The 21901-nt window shown below is 40.4% G+C and overlaps 1 protein-coding gene across 3 annotated transcripts in view; it reads right to left on the reverse strand.

Moving 5' to 3' along the window:
• Window positions 1-19097, reverse strand: part of ICA1 (islet cell autoantigen 1, 69kDa) — a 131366-nt gene extending 112269 nt beyond the window's left edge. For 2 of the 3 annotated variants that reach the window (XM_012721087.1, XM_012721085.1), the window contains exons 1-2: window positions 18934-19097; window positions 2270-2368 (exon numbers count right to left, since the gene is read on the reverse strand). In XM_012721087.1, coding sequence (XP_012576541.1) covers window positions 2270-2286 — 17 coding nt within the window. In that variant the 5' untranslated portion in view covers window positions 2287-2368; window positions 18934-19097. The remainder of the gene's footprint in view (window positions 1-2269; window positions 2369-18933) is intronic. The other variant, XM_012721086.1, reaches the window with a different exon arrangement.
• Between the last annotated feature and the right edge of the window lie 2804 nt (window positions 19098-21901).

Below are 21901 nucleotides of genomic sequence, written 5' to 3' on the forward strand. Positions count from 1 at the left end.
GACCCTTAGAAACATCTTCCACCCCATCCTCACACTGGCTACTCAAGATGCTTTGGGCTTGTGTGCTAAAATAAAAGTTGCTTTCTATTGTTACATGAAAATACTTGTATCTCAAAACTTGAAGATTTATACTTTCCTGACAACATTTAAAATCTGCAATTACACACATTTATTCTTAAAATTCAGGAAGGATTTCAGATGACTTTCTTGGTAATTCTTCACAGAAAATTAGGATTTAGGGTAGTTTTATGGTTTCTGCATTATTTAAAGGTTTTTTTACTAGGAGCTTAAATAAGATGAAAATTTGTATAACTTCTATGTAAATTATAATCTCTCTAGGGAGTGCATATAAAGATTTGAAGGATACACTCTTCCAAACTGTGGTTATTTTAAGGGAATGGAATTTTTGAGAGTGGGAAATAGATTTCTGTAGTGCTGTATATCTTTCTTTGTCAAAGGTTATGGATTCACAGGAAAAAAATTCTACTTTTTAAAATAAGAGGGACTTTAAAGATCTAATGAACTTGCCTCACCCCTGTCATTTAACAAATGAAGACTCTCAGGTGTCAAAGGTTAAGTATCTTGTCCAGGCCCTCTCTGGTGGTCCAGTCAGTTAAAGTACAGCACCAAGAAGCTAGAGCCACTTTAGCATGAGTTCGATCCCCACCCCAGGGGTGATCCACATGGCGCAGACCTCTCCTCACCAGCCTGCTGCTCCCCTCAGCAGTGTATTTCATCAGGCAGCCAGTTCTGCTCCCCACTCTGTCTCTGCATCCTCTCACTGCCCCTGCACCTCTGGCCTGTATGCATAGGCAAATAAACCTTAAGAAAAAACAAGTATCTTGTCCAAAGTCACACAGGATTAAAATCCAGTCTCTAAACCACAGCACATTGCTGATTTCAATATCTCTGCAGCCCTTACACTTTAGTAGCAAGCAATGATGCGATGGAGTAAATAGGAGAAAGATTTCAGAGATGATTCCATTTCTTGAGGTTCTCCGTTCTCTTTTGTTGGGTGACTATCTACTGCTCCCAGGATAAGACAGTCATTATGAGGGTCACAGACTAAAGCCTCCCCTTGACTTAATGAGGCAAGGTGGAGCAATTAAAACCAGCCTGACAACTCTTAGAGAGCTGTCAAATGGGGATACTCAGGGAAACCAAATCCCTGAGCTATTTATTAATTACCTTCTAAAACTCATTACATTTAAAGTTATGCAAAAATTGTTTTGAAGTTTGACATTTGATACTACAGAGGACTTGGACTTGATTGCTTCTTTACCAAGACAGAAGGGATTTATAAGTATATTCCTTATTCCTTAATGTAATTAGTTGTACATTTAAAAAGTAAAAACATGCACATTTGCTCATGATTCAAAAATTAAAGGAATTAAAAAACCTGACAAAGATCTGCTTGCCTGGTGACTCATCGGTTCAAATGTGTTTTAAAACACTGCTTACAGCAGATCTGGAATTTATAAAAGATTTAACCTATTACTCAGATCTTTTGTTTAAGGCACAAATAACAGTGCTAACCCTGCCACATGAATACCATGGCTATCTTATTCAGCAACCTCTGCTTCTAACCAAGATCAGCTCCTGAATGTTGATGAAGGTATCACTTAATGAGTCTGAGCTCACTATATCATACTTGCCCCATGTAATATTCCCTTTAACCCTAACATTAGAAATTTTAAGCAAGATAATGATTTTTTAAAAATGCTTCAACCATCACACTTGAAAATTAGTTATAAGAATTTAGGTTGCATTCCAATGAGAAAACTTATAAATAAAACAGCTGAAACTGAGAGATTTTATTGCCTGGATTTTAATCCTATGTGACGCTAGGCAAAATTCTTAATATTTTGAAACGTAGGAGTCTGCATTTGTTAAGAGATGAAGTTAAGCCATGTTCGTTAGATCTCTATAAATTCTAAATAGGATACTGATCACAAGATATACTTCATTACATTTGTAAAAATGGTAGTAGGGAAAAACATCACTAGATTCCAAAAATTATATGTAAGTTAATTTCTTAGAAAATATACCTTGGATAAGAATTTACAGTATTTCTTGTCACTTGGTTTTCATATTACATTTAGTAGTGATATTGAATTTGAGTATATTCACCATTGAAAAGGGACTAACAGGTTTTTTGATGCTAATGTTATTTGATTTTTCCACTCAATAAACATTTATTAAGCCTATACTATGTAATTTTCTCTTTCATTAAACTCCTTCAAATTAGAAAGGATAAGAAATTGCTTACCATTTGTGTCCAGACATGTTTTCTTCTTCTTTTTCTATTGCTGATGATTTGGGGAGAAGGGGCAGGGAAAAAGCATGAGAAGATAAGTTATATTATAACCTGAAATAAAACAAATGTTTAAAATTACACACTATATTACAATTATATTAATTTGACACATAAGATATTTCAACCTAAGCCAATTCTATTTATATTTCATGTACCAAACATTACACAGTAATAATATACACCAGTGTTAACAATAGTTTAGTTGAAATATCCTAAATGAGGTTGAAGGAGTGAATAGGCAGGTTGAATAAAAAAGCAGTTTGCAGAAAACTACATAAAATGGGTGAAAACAAGAAGCAAAAGCAATTCTATGCATTGCTTAAGAATACAAATATTATAGAGAGAGTTAAAAGGACTTATGTAGGAATGGTGAACACTAAGTTACCCCCTTTAAGGGCATGTGTGGGGGACCTCCTTCAGGGGTATGTATAGGGACTTCAGCTGTACCTGTAATGTTCTTTGTTAAGCTACTATATTAGTGAGTATATTGCATTGAATGCCTCTTTATAAACAAATTTCATAAACATAATTTCTAAAGAACAAACAGCATGTCGAAAAACCAAAAACAGGCAAAAGAGATTTGTTAGGCTGAGATAGCAAGAAGTGTGTGAAAGAATTTGAAAAGATATGATTTATAGCTGTACTGACCTAATGTTATTGTACTTTCATCTCATTCTTGAAATGCTTTTCCCCCTCACTCCATTTACCCCACACTGGAAGCCAGTAAACCCCCGGGGCTGAGCCCATCAACCCAGGCACTGTCTAGTGGGTGCTGAGAAGGATGGAGAATTCACCACCCAAAGGACAGCCTGGGGCCAGACAGAGTCTGGAGGGGCCACAAGGAACATTCAGCATCTGACACCTGGACAAATTAATCCCAGTCTTCTCCTTTTGCAGCTGCTGGCAACCAATAACCCTAAAAAGATTACACAGTAAATCCCAATTATATACCAGAGACATTTTAAGGAGGTGGAGTGGGGAATGGATTAAAAAATGGGGTAGGAGGGCCCTCCCTGGTGGCACAGCGGGTTAAAGCACTGCATTCAGAAGCTAAAGCCACTTCCGCATGAGTTCGATCCCCGCCTACTGCCTACTCCAGAGGAGATCCACATGGCGTGGCAGACTTCTCCTGGCCCGCCCGCTGCTCCCCTCAGCAGTGTACTCCGATGATCTGCCTGTTCTGCTCCCCACTCTGTCTCTGGTGAAGCCTCTCACCACCCCTGCACTTCTGGCCTGTACCCCAGTTCTGTATGCACAATTAAATAAATAAATCTTAAAAAAAAAAATGGGGTAGGAAAGGTACACGGGACTATGGTGATGGCGCATGGGTGAATTAGTGGTGGGAAGTCCACGGGGATTACAACTGAGATGGAAAAAGGCACACAATGAAGAATGATATAAAAAATAAATTTAAAAAAAAGATTACACAGTAATACTATATAGGCTTCCAAAAATGTTTCAAGGGAATTAAATTGATTTGCTGAAATCCTGGGTTTCAGGTGTAAGAACAGAATGAGGAAGAAAGGAATTGTCTTAGAATGTGCTGGAGCTCTGAAATGATAGCACATTCCTTCCTCTTGGAGGACATCCAGCTTTTTAGACAAGCTGCTTTCAGAATGACAGTCCTGATGAGTAAGCCTTACCCTCTATTCAGTAATCTGAGGAAAGACCACAGGTTCCAGTCCTCTCAGCAACCACAGAGCCTAACTCCAAGTACACATTTTAGCTCAAAGCTTCCAACAGAAGTTCTCATAAAACGTTTCTCTTTCCTTACTGAAGGAAATTATTAAACTCTTTCCTTCACCTTCATTTCACCATGAACTATTAGAATAGTTGATACCATCTGATTAATTTCTTATTTCCATAAATACAACATAAACTATTCCTCCTCCTATTTTGAGTATATTGTACTATTAGCTACATATATAGTGTTGTGCAACATATCTCCACAGCTTTTTCATCTGGTATAACTAAAACTTGATCCACTGAACAACTTCCTATTTCCTCCTCCTCACAGACCTGGCAACAATCATTCTACTTCTGTTTCTGTAAGTTTGACAATTAGAGAGTGATATATCAGCAGATATTTGTCTTTTTTGTGGTTGGTTGCTTTCACTTAGCAATATGTTCTCAAGTGTCATCTGCATTGCAACATATACAGATTTTCCTTTTAAAACTGAGTAACAATCTATTGTATATGTAGAGTACATTTTTTGTATGCATTCACCCACTGATTGAGATGTAGGTTATTTCCACATCTTGGCTACTGTAAATCATGCAGAACATGGATATGCAAGTATTTCTTTGACTCTGTAATAAATCATCCATTTTTTAAATATACTTTCCCCCCCACAGTGACTGTACCATTTTACATTCTTACAAACAGAACTCAATCTCTCCACATCCTCCCCAACACTTGTTATTTTTTGTTTTTTGATAGCAACCATACTAATGGTTGTAAAGGGATATCTCACTGTGATTTTAATTTGCATTTCCCTGATCATTAGTGATGTAGAGAATCTTTTCATATGCTTATTGGTCTTTTGTATAACTTCCCTGGAGAAATCCTACTCAGTTCCCTCTGTCCATGTTTAAATTGGACTGTTTGAATTTTTCAGGTAATTGCATTGTAGAATTGTCTGGATACTACTTATCTAATATATGGCTTAGATCTATTTTCTCTCATTTAGCAGGTTTCGTGGCTGTTTCCTTAGCTGTTACTTTTTGATCAATTTTTTATTATTAAAATAGCCACAAAAAATTGTGGCGTATACAGCCCTTTCTTCCTGGACTTTCAGCTAGTCTCAAATGATAACGCCATATGACAGTGTTGCTCAAGGTATTGTTTACAGATCTTTAGAATCTTTTACAACGTTAGCAGGCAGATTCCAGGGCCCCATCAGAGGCCTACTAAACTACAGCCTCTGGGAACCTGCATTTGTAACAGGCTTTTGCAGGTAATTCCTTTTTTTTTTTTTTTTAAGATTTATTTATTTATGCATACAGAACTGGAGTACAGGCCAGAGGTGCAGTGGTGGTGAGAGGATTCACCAGAGACAGTGTGGGGAGCAGGACAGGCAGATCAATTAAGTACACCGCTGAGAGGAGCAGTGGGCAGGACAGCAGAGGTCTGCTGCACCATGTGGGCCATCTCCCTGGCTGGGATGGAACTCATACTGAAGCCCTGCGGATAGCTAGTAGTGCTGCGCTTTAACCGGTTGCACCCTCAGGGAAGGCCATGAAAGTAATTCTTAAATACATTCAAGTCTGAGTACCACAGCTAAAGAAAACACAGGAAAAAATCCTTTCTGGAAATGGATCTTTCTGTTACAAGATGCTGGATTCTAAGGCACAAGAGTAAAGGAATTAACGGGCGGCCAAAATCAGGTCAACTCTATGGGGCATATCGGGACTTGTGAATATAATTATATACAGGACTTGTATCTCTTTTATTGTATGTTCCAGATCCATACACTAGGAACAATTAATAAATATTTTAAGATTTTTTCTGATATAATCCGTTTCATTGTGTTTAATCACTTTCTAAATCCAGTGTCAAGATCAGTCTTAAAAAAATCACTATAATTCTCCACTCATTCATCTAAGTTCACTTGTTTGGTTCTTCAAACATACATTAAACATCAAATTAAGGTATCTCAAACATTGTCCCTGGCCTCAAGGAACTTAGAATCTAGATCAGCTCTGTCCAATAGAAATAGGCTGAGTTACATATGTAATGTAACTGCCATGCTACAAAGGAAAAAAGAAACACTGAAATTAACTTTAATATTCATTTAACCAATACACCTAAAATGTTATTTCAATATTTGATCACTATAAAATTACTAGTGATGCTATTTGGTATTCATGTTCTTGTATCAAATCTGTATAGTTTATACCATTATGTATTTTTGTATTTTTAGACTTAATTGAGATTAGCCACACTAAGTGTACATTGTTCATATTCAGTTAGTCGCTACAGTATTGTACTGCACAGTTTAAGGAAGACAGGCAGACCTAAAACCATAATTTCCAAACCTAGGAGACTCAAATATTTGCAAGGAACATATAAAAATATCTTTGTGAATTTCCTAAATTTGAAGATCCTGATGAAATAGTTCCTTTGTAAAATGAAGTAAGCTTATGATTAGCTAATATTTTAATTCAGTTTGTAAAGGAAGCTATTACTCCACTCCTGCCACAAGGCACTTATGAAACAAACCCAAATTTACTGGCATCATGTCTTGTGCTTTCTAATGCTACAGAGAAGACTTCCAAAGTTCTGTTTATGGCCATCCTACCTTGGGAGCTAAGCAAAGAGAAGTATAAAATTGTCCCTGATAGAAGCACTGACATGACTATTAGCATTTCATTAAACTGTTCTCCCCAAGAAAGAGAAAACCAGTGGGCCAATAAAAGTTTAATCAAAAAAGCAGGGGCTCAAGATCAACAAAGAACAAGTTCCCAATTTTGATCTAAGTGACCTGATGATGAGGGAATAAGTCAGCGAGAAGCTTCTCTGTGTCTAAAACAAGAAATAAATAAAGAGGAAAATGTTCTGAGAGCAGACAGTTGCCGAGGTGACACTAAAACACCCAATTGCACCTGATGAGGTTGCCAAATGTTCCCCTTATGCTCCAAAGTCAGGCATGAAGATCACAACTGTTCTCAGCTGTGGGGAGGGCAGTAAAAACAGGAAAGGGCAACATTTCTGTGCAATATCTACGTTCATTTCTCCTCTATGTGTTTCCTGCCATCTGCTGTGTTAAGTGTGCAATTTTACCCACCCTTGAGAACAAATTACTACCTCCCCACTTGCTTCTATTTCATATCGCCATTTTAAAACCATTTTGAATATATCGATGGCCAACAGATAAGAAAATTTCTCCCAAATATTCCAAGATCCACAGAATGCTGAAGAGACTTATTTTAAAACAAAGCTGGATACCTTACTGCAAAGTACAACAGTCAGCCCGTCCTTGGCTGCCTTTAACCCCAAACCTGGATTCTCCTTGGAAATATAATATGAGGAAGCATTCCATTCCATATACTCTGGTTTCAGCTTCACTGAACATTTGTTCTGGCTCAGTTAGCTGATGGCTCTTCTGACTATATTTGAATTAAGCAAAAAAAATCTAAAATTCGAGAACCAACCGTTACTCAGAGTCAAGGTAAGATCAATAGTTTCACTTCACCATATTGCTACTCTCAACCCAGAAAAAAATTCAATAAACTTCCTCCTGAAGCACATGTCCTAAGTGTGTTATTTTTCTTGTGCAACATTTCATGTCTCAAATTAATTACTTTTCCAATTTTAGTAGTAGAATTTTCTCTTCCACTCAGTGAGCAGTTTTTCTGTTCCTTGGCGCACTGAATCCAGAATCCCTTTTTTCCTCTAGTGTACTGAGCATATGGTGGATTTTCTTGAATTGTAGAACTGAGCTACTGCCAAATTTATCATTTTTCTCTCTAATGTATTCAAAATTTTTATTTTCTAACTAAAATTTTTCACTGTCTTAGAATTCTTCAATTTTGTTGTGCACACCAGCATTTAGCCTTCCTTGGGAAGTGGGCCATCTTCCCCCATAAAATATATACTTTTCAAGAGAACAAAGCAGTCTCAGAGTGATGTGGTTGCAAAGTGGTATATTTACTTCATCCCATAGTAAAACCACTCATTCCCAAACAGCAGCTTCACTGAAATTTAAGGGGCACATTCCAACATTCCTGAAGCCAGGATATGTCCTGCAAATGATACCTTGTCAACTGTTTGGAATTCAATTGTCTTTCTTCAAGTAATATAATAATATGATAGATCTCACAACACTGATTTCTGATATGTAATGAAATACAGAATACTTCTCTAAACTTAAACTTCAGGTACATTATACACTCCATACAAGTCACAGACTTTTGGGGCCATTTCTGTAAAAGAGTGTTTGAGGCCGGGAAGTCCAAGTGTTGCTGTAAATTACTCTGTCAGATCAAGGTGCCCAGGCACACAGAAGAGAGGACAGAGAGCTGGCTCCTAAATGGAGCTGGACTGAGGCTCCAAGAATCAGTGCTTGAAGCCAGGCAAAAGGGTAGGAGTGTTCTGTATTGATGCACGCAGAGGGAAAGCAATGAACACTTTCTTCCATGGCCGAACTGCATGACATGTGTATTAAATCAACCATAAGCATTTGTGCATTGCAATAACTAAAAGACAGAAGGGATCAATGATGGGAGATAGTGGGGTTGATCTTGAATGCCACCTTTTATCATTTTCAGCATTTAAACATATTTGGAGGACAGACACCCAATGTTCTTTATTTTACTTCTTCTGCCCTGTCTTAGCTGGGAAGTTTGTCTTTGACAATCCATATTACAAAAGTTGGAAGACTGTATAAAGTTTCTTGATTTTAGCTTCCAATTTCAGGATACTAATTTATATAATTTTCTCCTAATTCTATCTCCCTGTTATTCTAGAAGTCAGCTTTATCTAATAATATTATGAATTTCCATTTTTCTTTGGGTTTATTTCTCTGGTACATAACCTCAGAATTAATAATGTAAGACATGGGGCCCTCCCTGCTAATACAACAGATTAAGTCTCAGCACTATGAAGCTATCTGCAGTCACTGCAGCATGAGTGCAATTCTTGGCCAGGGAGCTGACCCACATGGCACAGAAGACCTCTCCTGTCTCCCTCACTGCTCTTCTCAGCAGTGATTTCCAGCCACTCTATTTGTTCTGCTCCCGGCTCTGTCTCTGGTGAATTCACTCACACACATCTTTGGCCTCACACCAGTTCTTGTATGCATAAGTAAATAAATCTTTTTTAAAAAGTAATATAATTTAGAATCTAGAGGGCATTGAGAAGCAATGGGATGCGATCCCTTCTTCAAGTGGGGACTGATCCAGAGAGGAGACTAAGAGTCTCCAGAAAGGAGACTAGTGCCCTTACCAAAACAAAGCCAACTAGTTTCCCAGCCAGGTTTTTTTTTTTTTTTATTAAAAAGTTTATTTTTACATCATTTTGCACATTTTTTTTCATCTCAATTGTAATCCCCACGGGTTTCCCATCACCAAATCACCCTTGTGCCACCACCATAGTCCCGTGCATTTCCCTCCCTTCCCCCCCCACCCGTTTTTGATCCCATTCCCCACTCCACCCCCACAGAATGTCCCAGCCAGGTTTTTAACCCAGACTCCATGACTTTCCTAATGAAAAGAAGAAATTAAATTTGTCAGCCATTCTCAGTATCAATTGAAAATAATTGTATATTTCTTTTTGCTTAAAGTACTTTTCTCATCTTTTCCCCCCCAGAGGTTTTCTTATGTCAATAAATATGTTTATAATTTCTCATGAAGGGAATATTTTAAGGATAAATGTTGAAAGGTTCAGTACAAACAGGAAACAGTAAAACAATTCCTCCAGGCATAATTAACTAAATTATTATTTTTTAAAATCTTGACTATTCAAGTTATGTTCACACATAGTTTGAAAAAGAGAGTTCAACAGAGGTGGGAAAATTAATTAGCCTTCCATTCTTTCAAAAGCTAAACATTAATTAATGCTATTTTGACTAGATTTTGTGGGTGTTTTTCCTACTTCTCAGTAATGTTTTCTTTCAGATTTTGATAAGATACGATTACTTGAGCATACCATGCAACTGTCCCTCATTGAGTTGTATGTCTCCTATAAATGATTTCTGACATTTCATAAATTCACAAGTAAATGTGAAACACAACATATTTTCATTTGTGAGTCATGTTTTAATTTTGTGAGCCAGCAAATCCAACAAGAGAAAAACAACTCTAGCCTTATTCCAGGCAGCTAAAAGGTGGATGAAGTTTTATTTAAGTCCTACACATGCAAGTCACTGTTAAAACTTGAGTTTTTTGTTAATGAATTGGGGTCATAGGATATTTTGAACTGATCATTTCATTTACATTTCAAAACAGCTTAAGTATTATACATATGCATTAATTAAGTATAACGACTCCCTGAATCTATTAATGTCAACTTCCTAAAGCAAATATTTTTAACATTGAGATAGGTTGTCTCCCAAAATGCTGCCTAATATAAAGCCAGTAAATTCATGACTGAGTTTGACATTTGAAAGCTACCTTAACCAAACAGCATAAAATCAAGTGTGAATGTAATTTATACAGCAAGAATTTTTAAATAACTCTCCTTTACCCTATTCTTTTTCTGTTTCCAGTCTTCTATCTATTTGATGGTATTTGCTCCTGTTGACTTGGGGGGAGGGGGAGACTGTAGTTTCCAAATGCTACATGCATAACCAAGCCACATACATGTTCTGCCTCCAAGTCACTTCACCTCTCTGGCTTCATCTATAAAACAATAGAATAGGCTTGCTGACATCTCAGATGCCCTCAGACACAAAAACTATAAGTTAATTTCAAAATACTTTTAGAGACATTTTTATCTAAGAAAAAGCTAGAAGATACTGTACACAATGCTTTTTTTTTATTTTTATAAATATAGGAACATTGGGGTTCTAAAAATGGAAAGCTGAGCCCTCTTTGGTGGCACAATGGGTTAAAAGGCAGCACTGTGTGGCCCTCCCTGGTGGCGCAGCGGGTTAAAGCGCAGCGGGTTAAAGCGCAGCACTGAGAGTCTGGGGCCACTTCCGCATGAGTTCGATTCCCGCCTGCCGCCTGCCCCGGAGGAGACCACATGGCGGGCCGGACCTCTCCTGGCCCGCCCGCTGCTCCCCTCAGCAGTGTACTTCGTAGATCTGCCTGTTCTGCTCCCCGCTCTGTCTCTGGTGAGGCCTCTCACCGCCCCTGAGCCTCTGGCCTGTACCCCAGTTCTGTACGAATAAATAAATAAATCTTAAAAAAAAAAAAAAAAAAAAAAGTTAAAATCTATGTGCCAAATCATTGGTTTCAAATGAGATTCACGGGCATTCTAAAGAAAGTGTATAAAACTATCAAAAGTAAAGCATAAGCAAAATCTCTCACTGTACATATACACACATATTTATAAGTGAAATAAATATAATATATGTAGAAATACATAACTAACAATATAAGTGTGGTGGAATAAAACATGAATGTAACAGCCACAGTTCTCTGAAATTACACAGAAGCATAATATCAGCAATCAAAATAATCAGGGAACTAAGAGAACTAATAAGAGAACTAAGTTTCCAAGGTTCTCTTTCTTTAAGGTTAAATCAATAATTTAAAGCCACTTAAAGAGGGATCAATTAATATCTTTTTTTAAGATTTATTTATTTATGCTTACAGTTAGGGTACAGGCCAGAGGTGTGGCGGGTGAGAGGATTCACCAGAGACAGAATGGGGAGCAGAACAGACAGATCTACTGGAATATACTGCTGATGGGAGCAGCGGGCAGGTCAAGGGAGGAGGTCTGCCGCACAATGTGGGTCAGCTCCCTGGCTGGGGATCGAACTTATGCAGCAGTGGCTTCTGAGAGCTTCATAGTGCAGAGCTTTAACCCACTGCACCACCAGGGAGAGCCCCAATTAATATCTTATGCCTCCACAGTATCCCTGAGAGATATGATAGAATTTATAGGTTATTTGGTCCAACCTGGTTTTTTCATAGGCAAAGAACTAAAAAAAAAAATTCCCAAGGCAAAGAATAAGCTTTTTTTTATTAGTTTTCAATCACTGCCACCAAAATATGACTTATAAAATGCCCATGATCTATATGGGTCCTGCAAAGAAATCACCACAGCCCTGCTTTCGGCAGATGGCAATTATTCGAGAACCTTCTTTGGTAAAGCTATGGTTGCTAAATGATGTTTCAGCTCAGGCTGGTTTGAGAGCAGGGGGTGAAGGCAGCCCTGCCAGGTAAGGGACAAGAAGAGGACCTTAAAATAAAAGTCAGCACAAAGGAAAGCTGGCAGAAAAAGCAAGCTCTATAGTGTCACAACTAATCACCTTGTTTATACTGGGTCTTCTAGCAAGCATTATTTGAAAACCAAATATGAGATCTCTTTTCAGGTTCCCTACTTTCTTAAGGAAGTTTTTATGGGATTAAGTAGCAGCAATACCCAGAACCGGTTTTTGGTGGGGGTCGGGGGGAGAGGAACATGGACATACTGATGGTGCAGATCTAGTTGCCAGGAAGAACAGGCAGGGAGTACACAGGCACAGGCTCTGGATCAGGAGGGCAGAGGAGAGGAAGCAGGAAGCAGAAGGAGGGGAGTGGTTTGGCACCTATGCAGTGTACCTACTTCACAACAATGCCAGAGGTGCCTATGGCTGCACTGAGGAAAAAGAATAAGGTGCAGGGACACTCAACTCCTGCCTTGAAGGAGCAGCAAGTGGGAGGAAATCTCCAGAGTGCTGAAGACCATCTCACTTCCCACGCACAGGGGAGTCATGGCCTTGGCCTGACCCCTGCTTTTCTTTTATATCTGCCCCTGTGTGGGGATGGGAGCTCCCAGTATCACTACTCCTAGCAATGGCTATTGTTCCCTTCTTTCTCTCCAGAGGGGCAGCTCTCATCACACATGCCCCGCCCCATATTGGCACACCTAGTATCCTGCTCTTTCAAGCATCCTCCCTGCTTTTCTACCCTGAACCCACATTATTCAACTTCTTTCTTTCCCCAGTTACCTTATGATTTCTTCTCTGCACATAGTTTTTCAAAAACAAGTATGGTTCCTTTCTGCAACGCACAACCGAAAATTTTTCACTGTGAGCTCAACTCAAGTTGTCAGCTCAGGTGACCTGTGGCTATGCTTCCTCCCATCTTGAAATGCCTCCACCCTTGCTTTCACAAGAAAGACCTTCTATACTTTTGTATAGAAAAGATATACTTTTTGTGCTTCTTCAATTTCGCCTGTAAGTTCCTAATCTTTTGTGTACGTATCTCAAACATTAGTGATCTACAAGGTTCCTACTTTGATTATCTTTTAACTATACTTGCTCTCTCTAGGTGATTTAATTTACTTCCATGGTTTTGACCAACAGCTGTGTGTCAATGATTTCCAAAATTAAATACCCCTCCAGAGACGACAGGAGGGAGCTGGAGATGTGGATCTGTACTTTGGTGCAGGGGTTTTGATTTCCATCTCCTACCATAATCTTCATCTGGGAAATTCTATGAGCACTTAAAATTCAGTACATGTAAGCTGAAATCAAACTTATCTTTCTCCATTTTCAACCTCAAATTGTTCTTCATGTGGCCCTTACATTAACTGCTAACACAACATCCAGTGAGTGGCCCATGTTGGAAACTTGACTATATCTCTCATCTTTTGCAGCAGTCTCCAAGCTCTGTCCATTCTGCCTTCTAAGAAACTATTAAATTCATCATCTCCACTTAGAAACATTAAATTCATCATCTCCACTTTATAGTCAAAGTCAGGACTTAATCTAGCCCTTCATAGGTAACACCACCCCTGCTATCTGCCCACTCCAATCTTTTACACATGGTCTGAAATAGTATGATAAAATGAACATCTAAACATCCATTATCTTGAATTGCTTTAAGTTGCTTTCTCTGGCCTCTAGAAAAACTTAAAATTTCATAAAAAAAAAAAAACCCAAGCCCCTTCACATTCTGGCCCCCTTTCCAAAACTTTTTGCTACACCTCACAGAGAACCATGCGGTGTCACTTTAGTAAGTTACAGCTTTCCTTAATACACTACAGTTTTGAGAAGTTACCTACCACTTAAAATGCCCTTCCTTTCCTATTCTCTAGGCCGACTTACTTAAAGACTCTCTACAAATGTCACCTTCTAAATGAAGCCTTCCCCAACTCAACACTCACTCTCCCATCTTCCCTCTAGGGATTTCCCATTCCTGCCCTTCCCCACTGAAGAATTAACCTCTCCACATTGGAGACATCCAGCCATTACCATTGCTCTCCTGCTGTGAGCTAATCTGGCCTGTATCTACTGCCCCAGACTGCAAGTCCATTTAGGGCTAATGGTTTACTGTTTCCTCCTTATCCCAAACATATGTAAACACAGTAGGCATAGAATAAATATGTGCATGCTCCTGATTTACTAAGTACTTTACATGTGAGAAGTACTTATTAACGCCACAGTAGTGCCAAGAAAGGGACAGCACCCTGTTTTTGTAAGAGTGATTAAAAAAAAAAAAAAAAAAACACAGAAAGGTGAAGTAATTTGCCCAAAGTTAATGACTAGTAAATTCTGGTGTGTTTTTGACTCCAGAGCTCCTATTTTTTTAATTACTTCACTCTACTGGACAAACGCAGCCCTAAATAGACGCTAAAACTTTTTCTTTTAATAACTGGCACTGTGTTAGTCTGAAACCCATTACTACCATGGTGCTTGTGTGCAACAAAACCTACAATTGTTGATGGACTTCTAGAGGCTGTCAGAATTTCTACCAAAAAGGAGAAGGAGTACTATTTATTACCATTAGCAACTTGGTCTGTGGCACTACCCCCAGAAACATGCAAAAAGGGCCAGATCTCACCTGAGGACCATTAAACGTCAGACACAGGGGTCCATGACCTATTCTGGGAACAGAGCATTGGTTGAGAGATGATGGCAGTGAACAGTGGCATGGGTTCTAATGTGTGTGCTGGGAAAGTAGTTGCAAGGATTTATAATTACTCCTACAAATTAATATTCTCACAAACTAAAAAAAAAAAAAAAACAACCTGAGGATGTAGATTCTCATGGTCAACAATATACTTTGAAAGAGCTGGAGAGCGTTCTCATCGTAGGTAACATCATTTTCTAAGACCTTTATAAGCTTGTTCTCTCTTACAAGGCTTACATTGGACCATATAGTTACATTGAGGCTGGTAAAGGAACTACTACTCTTCAGCACTGTGAGATATGCTTGGTGAACGTTACTGCTTATTCCCGACACTGCCAAGGAGATATCACCCTCTTTTCATGGATAAAGCTCACAGTCATCTCAAGTAACTGGCCTATATTCTCACAGAAAGTCAGCTTTGTTTCAAAATCATGCATGAAATATCCTACTCAGTATATTCATACCTGTGCTAGAGCAATTCATTAGTATTTGTGAAAACTATTTATGTGCATGCACACAGAGCAGCTGGCTGCTGGAATACTGACACATGATCAACTAGGACTTAGAGAGGTTTGAGGCATTTCTATATAATGCAGTAATGCCCAGGGCACATCATGCTTACAGTTTTAATTTTCTTATAATGTAGATGGGAATTATAATACCTAATTACCTCAAAGGAGGTTGAATATTAAAGACCTCGTTTGCCAAAGTACTTTGTTAAGGGAGATGACAGAGACCCATCTTAACAACTATATTGGATAAAGGGTTTGGTGCAGTGTTTCTCAAAGAGCAGTGGCAGAAAGTATCAGAACCACCAGGGGTGTTTAACAGTGAAGAAGAAAGCTAGGACTCACATTTAACAGGTCCCCAGATGATCCTATCACATACAAAAGTCTGAGAAATACCAGGTTATAATGATGCTTCTCAAATTTTAATGGTATACATGAATCATTTAGTGATGTAGTTACTGTGCAAACTGAAATTCAGTGGGTCTGGGTAGGTGGATGGTGGTGGGATGGTGAGATTGAGATTCTGCATGTCTAACAAGCTCCCAGGAGAAGACAGTGTTACTTGCCCATGAAGAATCACATTTGAGCGGCAGGGGTTGATGATCTAACCCTATTGGAACAAATTACACTTGCTTTGTTCCTGGGCAATTTGCATTCCCCAGCTTCTTGGAGTATTCCAGAAAGTCCAAGCTCTCAGTATTAGTACAAAATCACTTGAGCTAACTTGACACGAAAAAGTTCCCTACCATAGGTAAAGCAGCAGCATCCTTTTCAGATATCGATTGTACTTATATGTTGAGTACCTGACAGAATAATCTCCCTACTTGAGCCTACTTACTACGCAACGTCCCTCTAATTTCCACCACAACCCCATGGGTGGATATTCTTGCTCCAGATAAGGAGCTGATGGAGAATTAAGTAACTTGCTCATGGTCACATGACTAGTTAGGTGTTTGGGGGAGGGTTTCCAACACTTCTTTATCAGGATCCAAAGACTGCTTGCTCTCTGTAATTCCTCCATGGTGTCAGATATGGCTGTGTTATACAACTTGACAGCTTGGGGCGGGGGCAGGGGGAAGTTTCTCCTGCATTATTAGTCTTTGAGTGTAGACTCTGCTAGAGCAGACAGGGTCAGGGATGGGGATAAATTTAGCTACTTAGTGATCACGCTCCTTCATGGACAAAAACAGTAAAAACCTTTGTCCATGGCTCCCATAAACTGATAGAATAAAAGCAAAGACAGTGACTCTATCCCATAAACTGATAGAATAAAAGCACTGACCCTAACTACCTACCCTCAGACTTCTAGTTTTGGGGGGCTTTGCCAATAAAGGGGAAAAATTTTTTCTTGATCCTTGTAACTTATTATTTTCTCACCTTCATATGAGCCTTCTGTAATCTTAAATGTTCACACCAACATAAGTGTAACTTATCATGTTATTTCACATTACCACACTTCCCTAACTCTAAAAAACCCTGCCTAAACCTTAAAGGAAATGTACTGGTTAGTCAAAAACACTGAGAATGCAGTAATTTGAAAGGTTTTCTTTTGAATAGCAATATTTATGTTTTTAATTAAGATTGACATGGAGAGAAATGCATGGCAATACAAAGCCTCAGAGAAAGCAGTCAGAAAGATACTCAAGTGTACCATATGGGGGCGAGCAGCTAAAATAAATTCTCCAGGCATTTACCATCTAGTGTCTTTATCATTTAATGACCCATTCGTAGAGTATCCAGTTCAGATATTCCTTTAACCTAAGACTCTCCACTATTGTATGTAGTACTCAAGTTTTTAACTGTTGTTTCCTTAATAACAGTACAATTATTTACCTATATAACGAAAACAATACAATTCTTCTGTAACTGTATGTGGCAATTAAAAAACAAACAGTGGTATTTGAACTACTAAAGATTATAAACTAACTTTGTAATCATCAAATATGATTTTTCAAAAAATGGAGACTGACACCTGAAAAGAAATTGTTTTGAAAATCCACTTAAAAGTATTCTGAGAGGGCCCTCCCTGGTGGCGCAGCGGGTTAAAGCACAGCACTGAGAATCTAAAGCCGCTTCAGCATGAGTTCGATTCCCGCCTGCCCCGGAGGTGACCACATGGCGTGGCAGACCTCTCCTGACCCGCCCGCTGCTCCCCTCAGCAGTGTACCTCCATGATCTGCCTGTTCTGCTCCCCACTCTGTCTCTGGTGAAGCCTCTCACCCTCCACAACTCTGGCCTGTACCCCAGTTCTGTATGAATAAATAAATAAAATCTTTAAAAAAAAAAGTATTCTGAGAGAATCAATTAGCAGGTAAGAAACTGAACTGAGTCTGGAACATTGATTTCAAACTAAAATCATTTCCTATTTCATTCCCAGTCCCAGGTACAGTTCACTCTGAACCAGTGCTTCACAAAAACCAGCGTGAGATTCTTCTGGAGATACTTAACTGAAATGTTTGGACAGGCACATGTTTGCAGTGAGTCATAATGTATAGTCCTAATGACCCCTGCCTTATGTGCCTTTCTCTCTACACTCATTATCCTGCTCAAACCAACGAATGCGGTATTTTCCCGAGCGCTGACAATTTTGATCAAGTTATCAGACCTCAGTTACAAAGGGTTCCACCCAGCACCTGTTCTGATGCTAATTTTTTATGCTACCTAAACGGAAGAGAACCTGACTCCTTTTCTAATCTGTAACTCTCTCTCCAACCTAGCAATTAATGCTTTTTGCCAGCGAAAGGGCTCAGTACTTTTAAGACCCCCAATGAGAAACCGAGGGGTCGTAAGGCACTCCACGTAAAAAAAGCTGTGGGAACTGTTAATGGGGAGCCACTCCGGGCAAGGACAGACATACTAACAGGATATGTTCATTTCTAGAGGAAACAGGAGCTGTAGTGGCCCTAGGGCAGGAAAGGCGGAGTCAGCAGCACCCAAAGGAAACGGGCGCGCCAGGATTTCGGGGACCTGGTAGCTGACGGACTTTTGCTCCAGGCGGGTTCGAGGCTGGTGTGCACCTCGCCCTTGGAGGACCAAATTCAGGCCCCTTGGTACTAGTGGTTATAATGAGGTACCCATCTGCTCCTGCCACCTCCGCCAAAGATGGGCAATTTGGCAAAGAGCAAAAGCAAGCAGCAGGCGCCCAGGCAGGTGGTTTTGTCAACACGTCGGCCCCGGACACAAGTCCCTGCCCAGAAGGGAGCTAGAGCTCCGGGGACCCGAGCCGCGGCGCAGGCGAGGCGAGGCACGGCGTGGATGGGGTGGACTGGCGCAGACAGGGGTGCGCCAGCGCGGGGCCGAAGATGGGGCCCGAGCCGGGAACGCGTCCCTCCCGCTCCCCCGGGGCTGACGCACGCTCTCCCGGCGCGCGCATCCTCTGCCCTTCCCAGGCCTGAGACGGGAGGCGGGGGAGGGGAAGGGGCTCCGGCGGCTCTCGCACCTTTGGGGCAGCCGAGGCGACCCGCGGTCGGCCGCTGCCCGCTATGGGCACAGGAGACCGCCGCAGGCGGGTGCCCCCGACCGTCCCTGCTGCCGGGCGTCTCCCGCTGCAGCATGCAGCCCGCCCGGCGCGCCCCCGCCCCGGCCCCGGAGGGCAGGTACCTCGGAGCCCCGGCCCCCAGGAGCCTCGCGGCCGCGGTCCGAGCGTCCCTCCAGCTCCTTCATCCGACGTCAGCGTCAGCAGAAGGCGAGGGAAGGGGGCGGGGGAGCGCGGGAGCCGGCCCTTCCTGCGGCGGCCTCCACTAGCCGGAATAGCAGCCGGCAGAACCCGTGCGCGCCGCAGACCAGCGCGGCGCAGCACGGCTGCCGGGGGGAGCCGGGCCCAAGCCGTTCTGCGAGCCCCACGACACGGTCCCCGCCGCCGCCGCCACCACTGCTCCCTCTCGTCTGGAGAAGCCCGGCGGAGCGACCCTCCCAGCTAGACCCTGGCTCTCCTGAGAAGGAGGGGGCGAAGGCCTCACCTCCTTTGGGGCGGGTCCCGGATGGGGGGGAGTGAGTCTCCCTCTTGATACTCCCTGGGGTCTTTCCTCGACCCCCATCTCCACGGGTATCCCCCCCCCCCCCGCTCGGATCTGCTGCCCAGGGTGACCCCGCCCCTGCTCTCCTGCAGGTGTTCCACGTGTCCATAGCGTTTGCGTCACAATGACCTGGCTGACAGGTGGGAGCCGCAGCGGATGCCCTAGGGGTTCCCTTTGAGCTGTGCAGGGTGCGGGTTCCCACCTTTGATTTTCGTAGCTTTAGGGAGCTGCAGACTTTACGACCTAAATGCCCAGAGAAGTTACAGAGACCTGTACCTGGAAATCAAGTTTGGCTTTAAAGAAAAAAAGGCCTTGTAAAAAACGAACAAACCAAAATAAACCACATCTTTCATTTTCTTGTATTCATGTATCATTTTAACTTGGGTTATTCACGTTTATACTAATTTCAGCTTCTCATATCCTTTGTCACCAAGAAAGATCCAAACTCTTGTTTCTAGGGTACCCTGCAACGATCACAGAAAAAAAAAAAAATGGGTTGAAATAAGTGCTACATAAAATAATCTTATGCTGAACAGCAGTGCCAATGCGCTGTGATTCCATCCCTTCTTTAAAACATATTAAAAATTCACTGAATAGTTAGCTATTAAAACAATTTGATCTAGTGGAAGGAAAGCTGGTTTACTGATGCAAATGAATAAAATCCACAGATAAAGTGCATGGAGGCAGGCTGGGGTGGGGTGGGGGGTTGCTATTGCCAAGCATATGCTGTATGCTTTGTATTTAATCCACACAGCAACACAACACTGTATGTTAAGATTATTAGCCTAGTTAACAGATGAAGACACTACCATTAAAATTTTTAGCTAACTGCATATTGAATAGGGTTTGAATCTAACATTTTCTTAACCAAGAGTTATGTTTACCTTAATATCAACATAGAAAGATGCCTGTCAAAATGGATAAAAGTGTAAAAGAAAAGGCTGACTTCCTGATAGAAAGGTAGTAAGATACTCTGGTTCCAGATATTTATATAATCTTTAAACTTCACCTCATTCTTTGGCCATATCGTTTAGGAATTCTTGTGGCTGCAGAGTATGACACAAAATTTAGAGAGCAAAGATCAAGTCCTTAATAAATATTGGTAAATAAACAAATAATGAAGATGGTCTGCAAAACAGAAAATTGTGGAAAGTTGAGATTTAAGAGAAATTTGGATAGGGAAAAAATTGCTTATGAATAGCCATTTTGATACGAGGCATTGAAACCTGAATAGTTAGCTATTAAAACAATTTGATCTAGTGGAAGGAAAGGAAACCTGATAGGAACATAAATAATTTTGCTCTTTTTTAGAAGGAGAAAATGAAAAGACAAACCCTTCAAAATCAGAGATACAATGCTAAGAAACTTTAGCTTATGTAGAAAAAAAACCTGTAGCTGGGACTTACAAAAGAAGATTACTTTTTAACATAATGAAATGCTATTTCTAATATAGTAGGTAATAACTGATAGCTGACTATATCTGTTGATAGCAGCATTGAGAGAAATAGGACACAAAATTTCCTGACTACAGTGTGCTCCTTTCCACAAGTCACGATTTACTAGATACATGAAAACAGAAACATTATTTATCGAAGACTGGCTTGGTGACAGGTACTCGTATGCTCAGAAGATCCTCTCCAAATGCTGATTGGTACAACACAGCTTTGGGGAAAGTAAACACAAACACTGATTTATGGAATTATTCAAGTTTCCTTTTACCTTTTTAAGACCAAGATGAAAACCTGGGTTACAAGTATAATTACTTCTCAGGGAGGCTGAAAATGATCCCCAAGGGGGTGGCCAAAATAAGCAGATAAATATATGTACTATTGCAGTCTGTGTGGCCCTGAGGCTCCTTGGACTCTCAGAGTTTAAGATAAAAGTGAAAACGACTTTTCATCATTATTTTGTCCATTAGGATAATATTTGAGGAAGCAAATAATAGATTTACATTCACTATACATTGTTCCCACAAGTGTTTTTCCTTCCTTTTTAAAAAACTTGCTCCATTTAATACTTTTACTTGTTTTTCATATCAAGCTGTTACTTCATTCTTGCAGCACACCCACAAAGTGCTAATAAGAACCTGAAACAATTTCCAAGGAGAGAATAGCTACCTGATTATAGGACCTGAAATTAAGAAAGAAATAGTGTGTATAGAAAATACTCTAGAAAGAGTGCAATGAGATGGCAATCTTCTATAGAAAAACAAACAAACCCTGACAGAGTTAATTAACTCAATGATTTTTTTTTTTTCATTTTCTGGGTTCAAGATGTACCAGTAGAACTACATGATTTAGGAATTGGGTTAAGCTGCCATTAATACAGACCCAGAAGAGCAGGGGATTAAATGAGGTAGATATGTATTTTCTTTGGCATTAAGGGAACTAGAAAGTAAGCAAAGCAGAGCTGGTGTGACTCCATTAGGTCATCAGAGTGTTCTCCCCTCTTTTTCTGTTCCACCATTCTTACAATATTACTTAAAGGTAAATTTAAGCAAAGATATGATAAAATAGGAAACTTCCGGCCCTCCCTGGTGGCGCAGCGGGTTA

Source organism: Condylura cristata, unplaced genomic scaffold (genome assembly GCF_000260355.1).
Source record: "Condylura cristata isolate star-nosed mole 26May11 unplaced genomic scaffold, ConCri1.0 scaffold00005, whole genome shotgun sequence".
NCBI classification, from domain to species: Eukaryota; Metazoa; Chordata; class Mammalia; order Eulipotyphla; family Talpidae; genus Condylura; species Condylura cristata.